Below are 16,958 nucleotides of genomic sequence, written 5' to 3'. Positions count from 1 at the left end.
ATCTTTAGCCTCTCCATTTATACTTGCTCCTGCGTTTGGCTTTAATGCCATTCACACACTGATGTCTCCCATTTATGTTTATATCTCTAGATTCCATCTTCTTGATCTCCAGTCTGGTTTAACTAGTACTTTACTTGGCATCTTTGTTTCGATATCTGATAGGTTCTCAAACATAATGTGTCTAAAATGGAAACTTTAATTTCTTGTTCCTTGTCCGTGGAGCAGTTTTTCTTACATGAGAAGAATTTTTCTTCTTCTTGGCATGAGAAGAAGCAATTTTTCTTACAGTGCCCTTCATCAGTAAATAGAAAATCTTTGCTTCTGGTTGCTGACACAAAAAGCTTGACTTCTCTTTTTCTGTCCTATTTAATTCATCAACTCAAATCCTATGGGCAGTATTTTCAAAGTATATCCAGAATTAGTGACATCTTACCACTTCTATCTCTACTACCTTTTCATTGCTATATTTTCTCTTGCTGGGATTATTGACGCCTTCTAATTGGTCTTCCTTTACCCCTTACCCCCAATAGCCTTGACTATTCCCTTGCCCAACAGCCAAAATGATTTTTTTGTTTTTGTTTTTTTTTTCGAGACAGAGTCTCACACTGTCGCCTGGGCTAGATGTGCAGTGGTGCGATCTCAGCTCACTGCAACCTCTGCCTCCCAGGTTCATGTTACTCTCCTGCCTTAGCCTCCTGAGTAGCTGGGACTACAGGCACACACCACCATGCCCTGCTAAGTTTTTGTATTTTTAGTAGAGACAGGGCTTCACTATGTTGGCCAAGCTGGTCTCGAACTCCTGACCTCATGATCTGCCTGCCTGGGCCTCCCAAAGTGCTGGGATTACAGGCATGAGCCACTATGCCCAGCCCAAAATGATTCTTTAAGTCATCTCAGCCAGTCCTCTGCTTGAAACACCTCAGCATGATTTGGGCCTGCTACTGCTTTGATGTTCTCTGTTCCCTTGCTTACATTGCCCTTGAAAGAGTTTTATGCTGCACGTTGAAGCCCAAGCTCCCTGAAATATCCTGTTACAGAAGCTTAGCAAACTAGAAATGTTGGTTTTGCATGAGACTGTTCAAAGAAAAGAGCAACTTACTTACTCTTTGTATAAGCCTATCTTTGGGTTTCTCGTTGGGTATTCTTTACTCCTTTTTTGTTCTTTATAAAACCAGATAAAGGTATTAGTACAGATTATAAGTTTTTAGAAGAACATAGAATATATGGGTAATAAGGCAAATTTATTTTTCCTATTTTGCTCATAAGTCAGTTTGGTTTCCTCAGATAAGGGATCCATTTTGAATTTAGAGATAACCACAAAAACATCCTAAAATACTACAAAAATAATGATTTTGCATTTGCAGGTTGACTTTATTTTTTTGAGACAGGGTTTTGCTCTGTTGCCCAGGCTAGACTGCGGTGGTGTAATCACAGCACACTGCAGCCCTGACCTTCCAGGCTCAGTTAATCTCCCACCTCAGCCTCCTGAGTAGCTGGGACTACAGGCATGTGCTGCCATGACCAGCTTTCTAAAATTTATTTATTTATTTAATTTTATTTTTTAGAGACCGAGTTTCACTCTGTTGCCCAGGCTGGTCTTGAATTCCTGAGCTCAGGCCATCTGCCTCAGCCTTCCAAAATGCTGGGATTAGAGGCATAAGCCACCTTGCCTGGCCTACCGGTTGATTTTAATTCTTGCTTTATTCATCAAAGTTTTATGATATTTTTTGTTTTACTGTGAACATTAGGAATGTTAGCCTTTGATACTGTTTTTGCAGAAACAGGTTAAGACTAACAGGATTTTTACAAAGGAATTGTCAAATTGGGATTTGACTAGTAGGAATTGGCTGGGTGATAATCAACTTTTTCTTGGCTGACTCTGATCAGCTGCTTAGGCCTGTGTGTATATATAATACCTTTATTAGGATATGGCCGATTAGGGGAAAAACTATTGCCAATTTTGCCTCCCCCCTCCTTTTTTTTTTCTTTTTTTCCCCCCACCCTCAAAGACCTCACCATAAGGGAAAGAAGAGAGCCTTGTTGGACACTGAAGAAGGAACGGGGATTTCTCCTCCTAATCTGGGCCTCCTGTCATGGTAAGTACAAGGAAATAAGAAAAAAAAAAAAAACCTCTGTCCTGACAGTTAAGTGAACACTAATAAATTCATACCCATTTTTGTTTTTGTAAGAAATTATTTCTTTTTCTTTCCCAGATCTTGTTTCCTTTCTTTTCTTGTTTACTTAGTGGTAATAATTACAGACTACTCCAATATACAGAGCAGTTTCATTTCTATTAACTTTAATCCTGTGAGCTAGATATTGTCTCTTATTTTTCAGTCAGCAAGTAAATGGAATCAAGACTAAAACATACAGTTCTTGGACTCCAGGTTTTTAATTCCTTTTCTAGGAAGTAGCATGTAGTGAAAACTTTGTATATGTGTGTTTGTAGACAAATTGTAAATGGTAATCTGCATATTTATTTTAAAAATGTTTTAAATTGACAAATTATGTATGTATTGTGTAAAACATAATGTTTTGAAATATATATATACCTTGTGGAATGGCTAAATCAAGCTAATTAACATATGTATTACTTCACATAGCATATATGCTTTATGAATTTATGGAAGCAATTCCCTACCTTCCCTGTTCTGTCTCTTTAAGGCAATGTTTTGATCCCATAGTAGGTGGAGCAGCCCTGCACACCCCCTCCTGTATCTTTAACCAGAAAGAGAATTTAATGGACAATTTAATGACTTATGGGTCATTTTGGAGCCCAGCTCAAGCAGAGAAGATGGAGCAACGAGCCAGCCACATTTTCATCAATCCCAAGGAAATGTAAACAGTGCTTCAAGGCTTGAAAAAGAAATGGTCCTCTGTAATATTGTCCTTCTTCTACCTTGTGATGTTTCCTAGATCCAAACTCGGTTTTATGCTGATGCACAGAGAAGGAATTGAAAAGGCTATGTTAATTTCAAGCTTCATTAGGGATGTATGAAAAATGCTTTTCAAAATTAAAAAAACAAACTAGTTGTGCAGAAATGTCATATTAAAAGGAAGAGAAAGGTAACTGCCCTTATCTTAAAGGCATGCCAGTTTTTTCTTAGTTTGTGGGCATTACAACTTTATGATTTATCTTATACCTAAACATTGAACTTTTTCTGTTATTTCTTGATTATACTTTATTTTATTGGTTTTCCCACAGAGTTTTCAATGAATTGAAAAAGTGCTTGTTTAGTATTTCAGCCAGTGCTAATGAATAACAAATGATGGGCTTATGAAAGCAGCTCTGTTCTGTATTGAGGGTTTGTCCTTCATTGTATACCACACAGCTAGTAACAGTGTGGTCCTCTTCCTGGTGCTGCTGGGCTCTCCATGGTGCGTGGCAGAAAGTCTTCCTGGTGTTGTCCCTGGCCTGATGCTGTAGACAACGCTCGGGAGTTGCTTCTGTGTGTACTAGTTGGGGAGTAGCATGGCAATGTATGTATCTTTTGTTTTTGTTTAATTTCTCATAAAGTAACATTGTAACAAGTTTTTACAAATCCTCATTTATAATTCTACCATCAGAACCCATGGTTGTATTCCTTTTTCTTTTCTCTTGAGACAGAGTTGCTCTGTTACCCAGGCTGGAGTGCAGTGGTGCAATATCGGCTCACTGCAACCTCCGCCTACTGGGTTCAAGCGATTCTTGTGCCTCGGCCTCTCAAGTAGCTGGAATTTATAGGCGCCTGCCACCATGCTTGGCTAATTTTTGTATTTTCAGTAGAGATGGGGTTTTGTCATGTTGGCCAGGCTGGTCTCGAACTCTTGACCTCAGGTGATCTGCCCGCCTCAGCCTCCCAAAGTGCTGGGATTACAGGCATGAGCTACCGCACCGCGTCGGTTATATTCCTTTCTAACTAGTTCATGTCTCATATATATGTTTTATATAGTTAGAATGATACAATAATTTTCTATTTTGCTGGTTTCACTTAATGAATTAAACATTCTCCCATGTTGATTCTTTGGATTCCTAATGATCATTTTACTAGCTGTAAAACGTTCTGCAAGTTGTTGGACCATTGATTTTAATTATATACTGTATTGTAGCATTTAGAGTGTATGTCCTTAATCCTTAGTTTTTGTATAGACAATTCAGAAGCATTGAACATTATTTTTGTTTTTAATGTAAACCCCTGTACTAATTTGAGAGTAACATTTCCCCCATCTTTTATACTCTTAAAGGTTCTTAAATGAGATTGGAGTCTGTCTTTGAGAGGTTAAGCATTAGCAAAATATATTTTCATGTTTTGTGGAAAATCTGAAGCCTATGCAGAGAGAAAAGTACAGTGCACTCATATACACATCATTCAGCTGCAGTAATCATAAATTCATGACTATTCTTGTATTTGACTTCTTTTACCCTTACCCCTTGGGCAGTAATCCCAAGCATTTTATCAAGGGAAATGTATTGTTTGTCTTTTAACACCAGTCTTAAGAATATGACTGGAAATGACAGTAGGACTGGTAATTATTTTCACTTCTATGCTTTGCAAACACGAACACTAGATATAAATTCAGTTAGTAGGATTAATTGACTGGTCATCAGTTTCTCCTTCCCATATACTTTATTTTTTTTGAAATGGAGTTTTGCTCTTGTTGTCCAGGCTGGAATGCAATGGCATGATCTTGGCTCACTGCAACCTCCCCCGCCTGGTTACAAGCGATTCTCCTGCCTCAGCCTCCTGAGTAGCTGAGATTACAGGCGCCTGCCACCACGCCCAGCTAATTTTTGTATTTTAGTAGAGGCGGGGTTTCACCGTATTTGTCAGGTGGTCTTGAACTCCTGACCTCAGGTGATCATCTGTCTCAGTCTCCCAAAGTGCTGGGATTGCAGGCGTGAACCACCACACCCGGCCCTTCCCATGTACTTTAAATATTTATCTCTGTGGTTGACTTCTGCTCTGAGGCATGTACTTTCCTCTCCTAGCTGCATAATTTAGCCAGTAGCAGAAACTGGTCTGGAACTGTGGTAATTGGCCCTTTTTCAGTATTTTGTGAGTGACCACTCTGACTTTATGGAGGTGGATGGAGACTACAAAGTGCCAGATGCCACAATGCCTGGTGTTCCTCAGCAGTACCAGGAAATTAATGACATGGAATACATCTCTTTAATAAGTTACTGCTTATAGCCTAGGAGAAATTTGTTTCCAAAACTTACCAGGCCAACATTTCCCAGTTTGTCTCCTTCCAACTTCTCACCTTATTAACCATCTCAAGTTTGGTCTTCTTCACCTATAAAACTCACAGAAACTATAATAAATTCAGGCTAATTCAACTGCTGAATTCAACTGTTCAGCCACATGGGATCACCAGTCCCCTAGATTCAGTGAGTCCTAATGTTATTCCTTTTGGAATAAATGTATTTTTGTGTACAAGGGGAGAAAAGTTCTGAAGTTTTACAGGTAATGTGAACTGAGACAGTAGCTTTTAAAAAGAACATTTGTTTGATTTATGAAAAATAGGTATTTCATTCTTGCCTTGCTGGCCTAATTTTCAGTTGTTTTATGTTGAAAATCATCCATTTTCAGTCTTCAGTAGCTATTTTGGTGATATATATTGGTCTGGATTAGCACCCTGGTGAGTGTTCCAGCAAGAGTGAATAGGTAAATGGCTTCTTTTTGTTCTTTACAAGCCTGCTACGTTATTTCAATTCTGTGCTAAAAGTCAGCAGAAAACTAGGTCAGGGAATCACTTAAAGATTAATAATGGGTACCTCTGTAAAATGACCTTACAGAGAATAAAAGTCTAGGTCTTATGAATTTATGTGAGGTAAAAAGCTAGTTAATGTGATGCTGAGAAGATATGTTAAAAGTATACTTTTATGTAAGATTTTTGTTCCCCTCCATGTTTATATAGCCTTTCCTTACTATCCCATATTGGTTTATGAGAAAAATCTCCCTAAATTCAAGATTCTTCACATCTTTAATTTTGTCTCTTTTTTTGGAAACTGTATCTCACTCTGTCACCCAGGCTGGAGAGCAGTGGTGCAATCATGGCTCATCTTTCATAGATAGCACTAGGAGAATGGTTTTAGGAAAAACCTGACTTTTGGAGTGAAGCAGCTTTAATTGGTATTTAGTATTAGAGTATAGTAGACAAGCAGCTCTGATGGTTTCCAGACCTCTTTTTACATTCGTAAATTATTGAGGTACTCCCAGGAGGGTTTGTTTATGTGGGTTATGTCTATTTATACCGTATTAGAAAATAAAACTGAGAAATCTTTAAAATGCTTATAAATTCATTTAAAAGTAACAAACCAATTATATGGTAGCATAAATAACATTTTTTGATGAAAAATATTTTTTCCTCATCCGAAGATAGTTTTAGCGTTAACATTTTTGCAAATCTCTTTAATATTTGGCTTAATAGATGACAGGTGAATTCTCATATTTACTTCAGCATTTAGTCTGTTACAATGTTTTCTTTGAAATATAGGAAGAAAATACAGTCTCAGGCAGATACATAGTTAGAAAAGTAGTTACAAAAAGGAAGAGTATTTTAAGTTTTCCCAGATAATTTATATTTTTCTTTAATACTTGACAAGTGGTGTGTTTTTTTGTTTGTTTTTGACACAAGGTCTTGCTCTGTTGCCCAGGCTTGAGTGTAGTGGCGCAATCATAGCTCACTGTACTCTCTACCTCCTCAGGTGCAGGTGATCCTCCCACCTCAGCCTCTTCAGTATCTGGGACTACAGGCATGCGCCACTGTGCCCATCTAATTTCTCTGTTTTTTGTAGAGTTGGGGTTTCACCGTGTTGCCCAGGCTGGTCTTGAACTCCTGGGCTCAAGCGATCTGCCCACTGTAGCCCCCCAAAGTGCTGAGATTACAGGTATAAGCCACGGTGCCTGGCCAGTGGTGGTTCTTTAAAGGTTAGTTGCAGTATAGAATCTGAAACCATATCAGTGAACTTTTTGTATTATATTACATTAAAACCGTTGGTCTGTCTTGCACTTCGAGTGAATCTTTATTCACGTATGATTTTTGTAACATCATGCATTGGTCATTAGGAAAATAATGGGTTCATTCATTGAGGCAGATCTTCAAAAGTTGACATATTTTATTATAGTGTGTATGTTTTTTTTAAATCACACTTGGTAGTACCTCCACTTTAAAGATAAAAGTCCTAAGTACTGGGAAGCTATATAAAGTTCATGGTGGGAGATGAGAGGTTTTCCAAAATCTAATTTTTGCACAAAAGCTTTGTTATTGGCAACTAATACTATTTTTTGTTGTTATTGTTTTTTTCCTAATACTGTCTTTTGGAAAAAAGGCCTGCCAAATGTCCAAGTCTGTATTACATAGTTTTTCCATCAGTTGTTCTTCCAATTAAGAATGATATTCAATGAAAAAAATGGCTAGTTCATCTCTTAATTGAAGCATTTGCACAAGTGCTTTACTTCTTGACACCATAATACTGCACCGTGCATCAGAGGTGTTTTACTTGTATTTCCTCTGTAAAAAAGACTTCTACTTAATGGTCAGGATTTAATAAATAGAATTTATAATATTTCCTTGTTTTATCAAGGTCATTCTTATGAAATTGGTACCACTGCCTCAATTGTGCTAAGGTACCAGCAGTTTTACCTACCAGTTATTTTTTGTACTATTAGTATAGATGTCAATACAGTGAAGAAAGGCAATAATATCGTATTATTGGGAAGGTTTTGATCTCACAGGGCCCTTGTAAGCATCTCAGAGTCTGTGGACTTCATTTTGAGAATCTTGCTAGTGTAGAGTATTACCATTTTATGATTATGGTTGCTGTTAGTAAAATCTTAAGTGTTGTTTATAGATAAGAGGAAAAACTTTTTGGGGGAGGATTTACAAAATTATTGGAATCGTGTTAAGTAATATATACAGAAGCAGCCAGTAACCACTGGTTATAATTCTTAATGCTGTCAGTTGAACATGATGTGACTTTTGCTCTTTTAAAAATTGCTGTGTGGGGCTGGGCTTGATGGCTCACACCTGTAATCCCAGCACTTTGGGAGGCTAAGGTGGGAGGATCACTTGAGCCCAGGAGTTTGAGACCAACCTGGGCAACATAACGAGACCTTTTCTCTACTGAAAATAAAATTAGTCTGGCATGGTGGTGGGTGCCTGTGGTCCCAGATACCTGAGAGGCTGAGGCTGGAGGATCACTTGAGCCCAGGAGTTGGAGGTTACAGTTAGCTGTGATTGTGCTACTGCACTCCAACACGAGTGACAGAGCAAAACCCTGACTTAAAAAAAAAAAAAATTGCTGTGTAAACAGATTCTATTATAATTTAGTCAGGCTTTCTAATAGATGACATTTTCCTCATGTCTTCCTATACCATAAAAATTCATAATGCAAAAGATTACTTTTTAATACAAATTATAATTCAATTCACGTGCATCTAGATGAGAATTTATTGCTGCTTCTTTTGAAATTGTCTTATCAGAAATACGTTTTGTCATATAAGGCAGAATAAATGAAGGATAGTCTTTCAAATATTTTCAACTTGGGAAATTCAGTTCTTAAGCTTACTTTTTCTTAGAAATTGTTTTCAAGCTTTCTATTATGAAAATTTCACATATAACCAGAGTAGACACAATGATAGAGATAATGAACTCTCACCCAGTTTCATGAATTATTAATTCAAAGATAGTCCTGTTTCACTTACGTCCCACTTCTTCCTTACTCACGCCCCAATTATTTTGAAGCAAATTTCAAATGTCACCTTTCATTTTTAAATATTTCAGTATGTGTCTCTCAAATAATTTAAGATTGTAACTTAAAGAGAAAAAAAGCGTTATATCTTGGTTTCTCTTAAAAGTAATGTGGGGCTGGGCACAGTGGCTGAGGTCTGTTATCCCAGCACTTTGGGAGGCTGAGGCAGCTCTATCACCCTGAGGCCAGGAGTTGGAGACCAGCCTGACTAACATGGCAAAACCCCATCTCTACAAAAATAGTAGCCAGGTGTTGTGGGGCACACCTGCAGTCCCAACTACTCAAGAAGCTGAGGCAGGAGAATCGCCTGAACCTGGGAGGCCGAGGTTGCAATGAGCCGAGATTACACCACCACACTACCTGTGCACTACACTACCAGTGCACCACTGCCTGGGTGACAGAGTGAGACTCTGTCTTAAAAAAAAAAAAAAAAAAAGGAAGAAGAAATGTATTAATCAACCTGTTAGTGCCTAAAAGAAATATTCTAAACTTTTTGACATGTTTTTTTTTCTTTTTTTGTATCAATGTGCTTTCAGACCAGTTGTACCTAATATAATGGATAAAAAACTTTTTAAGATCAGTATTGTTTCCTCGAGCTTTTCTGCCTGTTCACCTTGGTCTTCGTACTTTCGTTGTGATTATGCTAGCAGACATGGCAGAAAAACCAAATATGGATGATTAGAAGCTTTGAAATTATTTTAAGGTTTTGGACTTTTCCAGGATGAAGAGACTCGGCACAGCCTTGAGTGCATCCAGGCCAATCAGATCTTTCCCAGGAAGCAGCTGATCCGGGAGGATGAGAATCTTCAGGTAATTATAGGCCACTTTTAAATGTAAAATATTTATTTAGCATTAACTGTATAGCAGAGTTAATGGATTGAAGTGTAGTGTGATAGATAGATAGGTAGATAGGTAGATAGAAAGAAATGCAAGCTGGAAAACATCTCATTTTAGCCAGACTTATTTCCTGAGAATCCACTGTTTAAGATGATCTTCTCTGTATCATTCCTTTAGTAGTTCAGAATTTGAATAACTAGATATATTTGAATTCGGTGGGTATAAACCCATCCTCTTTAGGTTCCTTGTCTACTTATGTGCTGTGTTTTCAACTTCAGTGGCAGAGGTTTTATCATCCATTCAGCCAACTAATGTTTGAAGCCTTTTTTTTTTTGAACTGTGAAGGGTTTCTTTCATTTTGAAGGTTCCTTTCCTTGAACTTCATGGAGAGAGCACAGAGTTTGTGGGCCGTGCTGAGGATGCCATCATTGCCCTTTCCAATTACAGACTTCACATCAAGTTCAAGGAGTCTCTTGTTAATGTAAGTGATTACCAACTGTTCTTCCTCTAAGGTAGATGGAGAAAGGAAGCCAAAAAACTTAATGCTCTCAAAGAGAGTAGAGGCATACAGAATTGGGAGTGAAAGCATTAATAGCTCTGCTTTTCTCACTTAATTTAGCACTCAAGGAATACTAGGTCAGCAAGCAACTCTTATGCTTGATTTAAAATGATGTGTGTAGTTGTCAGCTGAGGTGTCCATTGTTTAGTTAACAGTGAATGATTTGCACTAGGTAATGCTGTACCATTAAGCTTTATAAAGGTGTAAAGGCTGAATAGGCTTTTATTCCCCAATCTTTAGTAGTTACCAACTGCCTTAGTTGAGGTAATTCCCTGGGCCTTAATGTCAAATGATGAGATGTACTTTGAGCTCACTGCAGACTCTCATTACAGCATGAAGTTACTCTAATGACTCCTTGGTGGTATAAGTGTAGATGTTAAGTATAATGTTTATTTGCATAATGGACTATGTATTACTGAAGAAAAGGCAAGGCTCTTGATTCTCAAGAGTACATTTACCCTTTTCAGTTATGAATGTCCTCTCAGTGAACTGGTTCTTTCAGTGCTCTGCTACCATTAGTCTTAAATGAAAGCAACAAAGGCCTGAAAATTCGTTTACTTACAGCAAATGCCTTCTTCCTTCTTTACTTGCCAGTGTTGTGGCTTTCTACACTCCACTTCCAGCACAGAGAAGTGTGTATTATGACACGTTAAAACAGCTCAGAACTGTAATTCCATGCAGACTGTGTTTTGGGTTCATTTTGAGATTCTTTGAAATCTATTGGGCCGGGCGCGGTGGCTCAAGCCCGTAATCCCAGCACTTTGGGAGGCCGAGACGGGCGGATCACGAGGTCAGGAGATTGAGACCATCCTGGCTAACACAGTGAAACCCCGTCTCTACTAAAAAAAAAATACAAAAAACTAGCTGGGCGAGGTGGCAGGTGCCTGTAGTCCTAGCTACTTGGGAGGCTGAGGCAGGAGAATGGCTTAAACCCGGGAGGCGGAGCTTGCCGTGAGCTGAGATCCGGCCACTGCACTCCAGCCTGGGCAACAGAGCGAGACTCCGTCTCAACAACAACAACAACAACAAAAAGCTTTTGTTCATTTGTTTTACTCAGTAATTAAAGAAAAGCTCAGTGGCTGTCATTTATTTTTTTTGGTAGTTGACATTTTTTACTTGTTACTATCATTCTTCTTTGTAGTTAAGCATTTATGTCTAAGAGCAGTTTTGGCCTGAATCCCTTCTGGCTTCTAGATTTGGGCCGTGATTATAGCAGTTACATCAGTTTCTGTCAGCTAAAGATACACACCAGATTCATTAAGGAAAGAGCCAATGCTGTTCTTTCATACTATGTAGCACTCTGTTCAGAAGGGTCCACTTGGATTTGAGTAGTCGTAATGGGGAGGGGAAAGGGGTTCTGGAAACACCTATAAAATCCCAGCAACTGAGAATTCCCCACCAGCTACTGTGGAAGTAATGATAGTAATGTTCAGTAGAACTGCCCAATTTAACTCTGTGTTCTTTCAGTGTTTGAATTGCTGGAATTATAATTAAATTGCATGTGAGAATGATAGTTTTATATCATTGCGTTTTCTCATATACTGTATTTATCAGTTTATTGGTTGATGGCCAGGTATTTCAGAGACTATTTTTAGAACTATTTGAGAATAAGGTCTGCCGGAAAGCATGAAACTGATTATGTCATTCATCAGCTTAAAGCCCTTCAGTGTTTCTTCACTGCTTCTGTGATGAAGATCAAATTATTTAGCATGGCATGAAGCTGTTTGTGATCCTTGGTCCCTGCAATGTTGTCAGCTTCCCTCCTTTCCCCATTTTCACGTTTTTTTACTTGTAAAAGCAGCCTCCTTATACTCTTCAGCCATACCTCACATCTCTCTATTCCCTTTTCTGCCCAGAAACTTCTATTCATCTGTCAAAATTCAGTTCAGGTGATAACTTCTGTGAAGCCTTTCTTAGTCCCAGTTCCCTCTATGAACGTTAATTACACTCTTTCTTTACTTTGTCTTTATCTCATACATTCTTTTATAACATTTACCAATTAGGTTGTAATTTTTGGTTAATTGTCTTTGTATCTTTAAGATCCAGCATGTCTCGTGGTGCCACAATATTCAGTAAATATTCAATGAATTGAAGTCAATGTGGGTTTGAAGTGGGCATTAGAACCTTTTCCCCCTTTGGCGTTTAAAGCTTATTTTAAAACAGTACATATCTGTGTGAATAGGCTGTGTCTTAATTGTCTCTAAGGATAGCTGTGTGAGTAGGTTGTTGACTGGAATTGCTGATCCCCATTGTGATTGAGAGATAATGCTTAAGGAAACTTGCCACTGTTCTTTCTTTTGATCCATTTTCTTTACCTGAAAGTGTTTTTTCTGTTAGCATCATAACCCTCTAAAGCATAGAGCCTACATGTTACTTAAAAAGCCCAGGGTAGGCCAGGTGCAGTGATGCACGCCTGTAATCCCAGCACTTTGGGAGGCTGAGGCGGGCAGATCACCTGAGGTTGGGAGTTCGAGACCAGCCTGGCCAAAATGGTGAAACCCTATCTCTACTAAAACTACAAAAATTAGCTGGGCATGGTGGCATGTGCTATTCAGGAAGCTGAGGTAGGAGAATCACTTAAACCCAGGAGGTGAAGGTTGCAATGAGCCGAGATTACGCCACTGCACTCCAGCCTAGATGACAGAGGGAGACTCTGTCAAAAACAACAACAACAACAAAAAAAAAAACCCACAAAAACCCCAAGGTAATGACTTTGTACAGAAAAATGATGGTGTAAAAGTATTTTGGCATTGCAGTGACTTAAAAAATTTCAGATTGAGAGAGACTAGAACTCCTCCATAAAAATAAATTAATTTATCACAACTAGTACTAAGAGATTCCTGAAACCTGAAATCTGGAGGTACTTAGGAAACAAGGATTCCTCCTGCATCAGGTCCTGGGTGGAGATCAGACAGTTGGTAGTGGTGTTGCCCCTCCCTCTTTCCTTTCTCAGCAAATAAGTGTTTCAATAAAATGTTAGATCAGGAGGCTCTCTTTAAAGGTTATTTTATCTATATCAAACACATTTAAACCATCAAAGCCCAAACGTACCAGTATATGTTGTGGCATGCCCCAGTTTGCGTCATTTTGTATGCTTAAATCAAAATACTTAGCACTTTAGAAAATGACTTACCATCATGTTTTAAATAGCTACCTGATATCATGTATTCTCTTTTAATTTCACAGCACATTGAGTAAAATGTGTCTGTAGGTTTTGATACCATAAACATAATTACTTTAATTCACACATTCACTGAATATCAAGTTCCAGTTCCTGTGGTAAAGAATCTCTGTAGTAGTTTATGTGTAGCATTTAAGGTATAAACTGCTTCTATTCTGTGCTTTTCCCAAATTATTACATATTTACAGATGTAGTTCTTTGAAGCTTAGATAATTTATAAACAAGTTAAAGTGTTCAAGTGGAATTCATGAACATTTAAAAGTGTGCGTGTGTGTGTGTGTGTAATTTAATAGACTCTTTCTCAATCTGCTGCTTCTGAAATCCCAGTAAGTAGCATAAAAATTCTAGGCGGTTGCTGCACCTGTGCTTGGAGCTAATTGATTTTGAGTGTTAGATGCTGACTTTGCAAATCAGCAGAATGTTTCCCCTCTGCATGAGTCCTTTTCCTTTTACTGGACCAAATTCTAGTTGTATGCTACTATGAGAACAATTTGTAGGGTAAGGAAAAAGCCCTATAGTTTATACATAAGCAGATGGAATTGTGACCTTCAAAAAAATGTAGAACAAGTTTCTATTAGAAATAATTTGTAAAATCAACACTAGTATTTTTTTCTTTCACTTTGTTTTTGGAGACGGAGTTTCACTCTGTCGCCCAGGCTAGAGTGTGGTAGCACAGTCTAGGCTCAGTGCAGCCTTAGCCTCCTGGGCTCAAGTTATCCTCCCACCTCAGCCTCTCAAAGTGTTGGTACTACAGGCATTAGCCACCACACCCTGCTGCAAAGGAGGTTATTGTTAATACTTAATGCACTTTTATCTAGCATTCATATAATAGTGAGAGCCTCCGAAAGCAGTGCTGGAGGCTTGTAATTTGTCAAAGGTGAACAACAGAGTTTGAGTCTTAAACCAGTGACAGTCTTTTGCTGGTTAGCGGATTTTTGGTTGTTGTTTTTTGAAACAGGGTCTTGCTCTGTCGCCCACGCTGGAGTGCAGTGGCGCCATCATGGCCCACTGCAGCCTCAACTTCCTGTGCTTAGGTGATCCTCCCACCGCAACCTTCTGAGTAGCTGGGTCTACAGACACGTGCCACCATGTTCAGTTAATTTAATTTTATTTTTCGTAGAGATGTCTATGTTGCCCAGGCTGGTCTCAAACTCCTGAGCTCAAGCAGTCCACCCACCTTGACCTCCCAAAGTGCTGGGATTACAGATGTGAGCCGCTGCACCCAATTTTTTGTTTTGTTTTATTATTTTATTTTATTTTTTTATCCTTATTTTTTAATGTTATATTATTGTAGTGACAGGGTTTCACCATGTTGCCCAGGCTGGTCTTTAACTCCTGGGCTCAAGCGATCCTCCTGCCTTAGCCTACCAAAGTGCTGGGATTGTAGGTGTAAGCCGTTGTGCCTGGCCCTGATTAGTTTTTAAATGGAAAGATTTTGCTCCCAGATATTCCACTTTATTACTGATTTTAGATTTAGACCCATTTTTACTCTGTTACTGGCATTTTAACTTCAGGTGTACAAGTACAAGGTTAGTACTTCACATTCAGGCTATAAAAAGGGTGTTTGTTTTTAAAAAGGTAGAAATTATCCCACTCTAAATTCTGGTGTTTAAAAATAATGCACATGTATGCACACACACCCAGAATGAGTTGAGGAGGTAAATATAGTAGGGTATGATGGCATCAGATCCCTCTGAAATGTGACAGTACTTTGGACATAACCTGTGCATGTCTGTTAAGTTTTTAAACTGCCGCTCTTCTGCTTTTGTTTTTGTTTTTTTGGATTGATGCTCTTAAGGGTGTTAGTGTCTGTGATATAACTTTTGGCTTTTTGAGGAATTGGTTGTAGCACTGAATGTGTTTGATGCATTGTTTGAGCCTGAGTTTGGTGAAATTTATATTAGGAAAAGCATTTTAAAGTGAGATTGTGTTACCTGGCAGGTGGAGATAGAGGAGAGAGGAGCAAAAAGAAAATGAGTTGTTACAAGACATTGAATCAGTAGGTTTGAGGGATTTGAAAGTGAGTTTATCTTGCTACTGTGTTACAGAAAGAATTGCATCTGAGGAGTTTTGATTTAAACTCTATTTTTCTCTTGAAGATCCCTGGTGGAGAAGCTACTTATTTGTGCAAGAAAAACTAAAGTACAGCTCATATGGAAGAGAAGTCCAAGTGTAGGGGAGGAAAGAAAGGCACACCATGTGTGGTGGAAGGAGCCCAGGCTGGAGGACAGACACGGATTCTGGTCCTGACTTTACTACTATACTAGCTTATAGTGTAGTAGTTTAACCTTCCTGGGCTGTAAAGTGGACTGGCTCTTGAATCTGTAATTTGCTTTTGAGTTTGAATGTAGGGTATCTCTAGTTATAGAAATGGTAAGAGATCATTTTCTTACATGAGGAAATTTGAACCTAAAGCAATGGAGTGGGCCTTAAGAAAGTAGGGAAACAGTATGTTTTGGATGGAAGTATCAACAGGAGAAGGCCAATTCTGCCTTTTAGAAAAGTCATGATGGACTTGGCGCAGTGGCTCACATCTCTAATCCCAGAACTTTGGGAGGCCGAGGCAGGTGGATCACCTGAGGTCAGGGGTTCAAGACCAGCCTGGCCAAATGGTGAAACCCCATCTCTACTAAAAATACAAAAATTAGCTGGGTGTGGTAGCAGGCGCCTGTAATCTCAGCTACTCAGGAGGCTGAGGCAGGGAGAATAGCTTGAACCTGGGAGGTGGAGGTTGCGGTGGACTGAGATTGCACCATTGCGCTCCAGCCTGGGCAATAGTAACAAGACTGTCTCAAAAAAAAAAGAAAAAAGGCAATCTGTGGACGGAGCGCTGAAGGGAAACACTGGAGTAGAAAGGAGAAGAAAAGGGAGACATTTGTTATAAAAATCATGTGTTTCTCTTTTATAGGTCTCTATTCTTGCTGCATATTAAACTTTCCTGCTTGTGACAATCTGCATGAATATTAAAATCTGTTCTCCATATCTGTGACCTGTATACACATGGTTGATTTTGGTGACTTGCTAGTGTCTGCAATCTGATTTCAACCCATAGAACCAACATTTTAATTCTTCTTTCTTAAATTTATGATGTTAAAATACAGAAAAAAATGTGTGTATATATTGCCTGAATTTTAGGTAGCAAATGTTTTGCATGCTCTGAGATACTTTATTCTATTAAGTTTGGGCACAGGCCATTGGGCTCTGATTTAGTAATAAGGATGTAAAACTTACTTGTTCTTTGTAGCAAAGTAGCAAAGGCTAATCCATTTCCCCCAGCAGCTGCTAAGAGCATTAGCTGGTTTTCATGTCTTCTGTCCATAAAGTCAGTCAGTTGCAGGGGACTTGGGATGCAGGTGACTGACTGCTGCAAGAGCAGCCTCTTCATGTGGATTTCTAAAGCTCACTCTAATCGTATCCGAGACTCTTCCCAGGCCCCATGTCTGAGATTTCCTTAGTTGTGACTGAGGTTCAGAAAGCAGAGGCTGATGGCACATGGGAAGGCTGGAGGCTTGCCCAATGAAGCTGGCAAAATTTTAATTGGTAACATTTTAGAAAATTGAGATTAGAATTCATGCCTCTTAATTGCCGGTCTGCAGCCACATTTTGGGGGGATATATAGGGAGTAAGGTAGTTAGCAGGAGTATATA

The 16,958-nt window shown here is 38.8% G+C and overlaps 1 protein-coding gene across 6 annotated transcripts in view; it reads left to right on the top strand.

The window, feature by feature from the left end:
* The window catches only part of MTMR3 (myotubularin related protein 3), a 143,405-nt gene that overhangs the window by 81,501 nt on the left and 44,946 nt on the right, over positions 1 to 16,958 (top strand). For 4 of the 6 annotated variants that reach the window (XM_030914144.1, XM_010359513.2, XM_030914146.1 and 1 more), the window contains 3 exons: positions 2,010 to 2,096; positions 9,455 to 9,544; positions 9,936 to 10,052. In XM_030914144.1, coding sequence (XP_030770004.1) covers positions 2,094 to 2,096; positions 9,455 to 9,544; positions 9,936 to 10,052 — 210 coding nt within the window. In that variant the 5' untranslated portion in view covers positions 2,010 to 2,093. The remainder of the gene's footprint in view (positions 1 to 2,009; positions 2,097 to 9,454; positions 9,545 to 9,935; positions 10,053 to 16,958) is intronic. The other 2 variants (XM_030914145.1, XM_030914143.1) reach the window with 1 other exon arrangement.

Source organism: Rhinopithecus roxellana, chromosome 13 (genome assembly GCF_007565055.1).
Source record: "Rhinopithecus roxellana isolate Shanxi Qingling chromosome 13, ASM756505v1, whole genome shotgun sequence".
Classification (NCBI taxonomy): domain Eukaryota; kingdom Metazoa; phylum Chordata; class Mammalia; order Primates; family Cercopithecidae; genus Rhinopithecus; species Rhinopithecus roxellana.
Note: the sequence above shows the minus strand (reverse complement) of the source record. Positions and strands in the feature narration are given on the sequence as shown.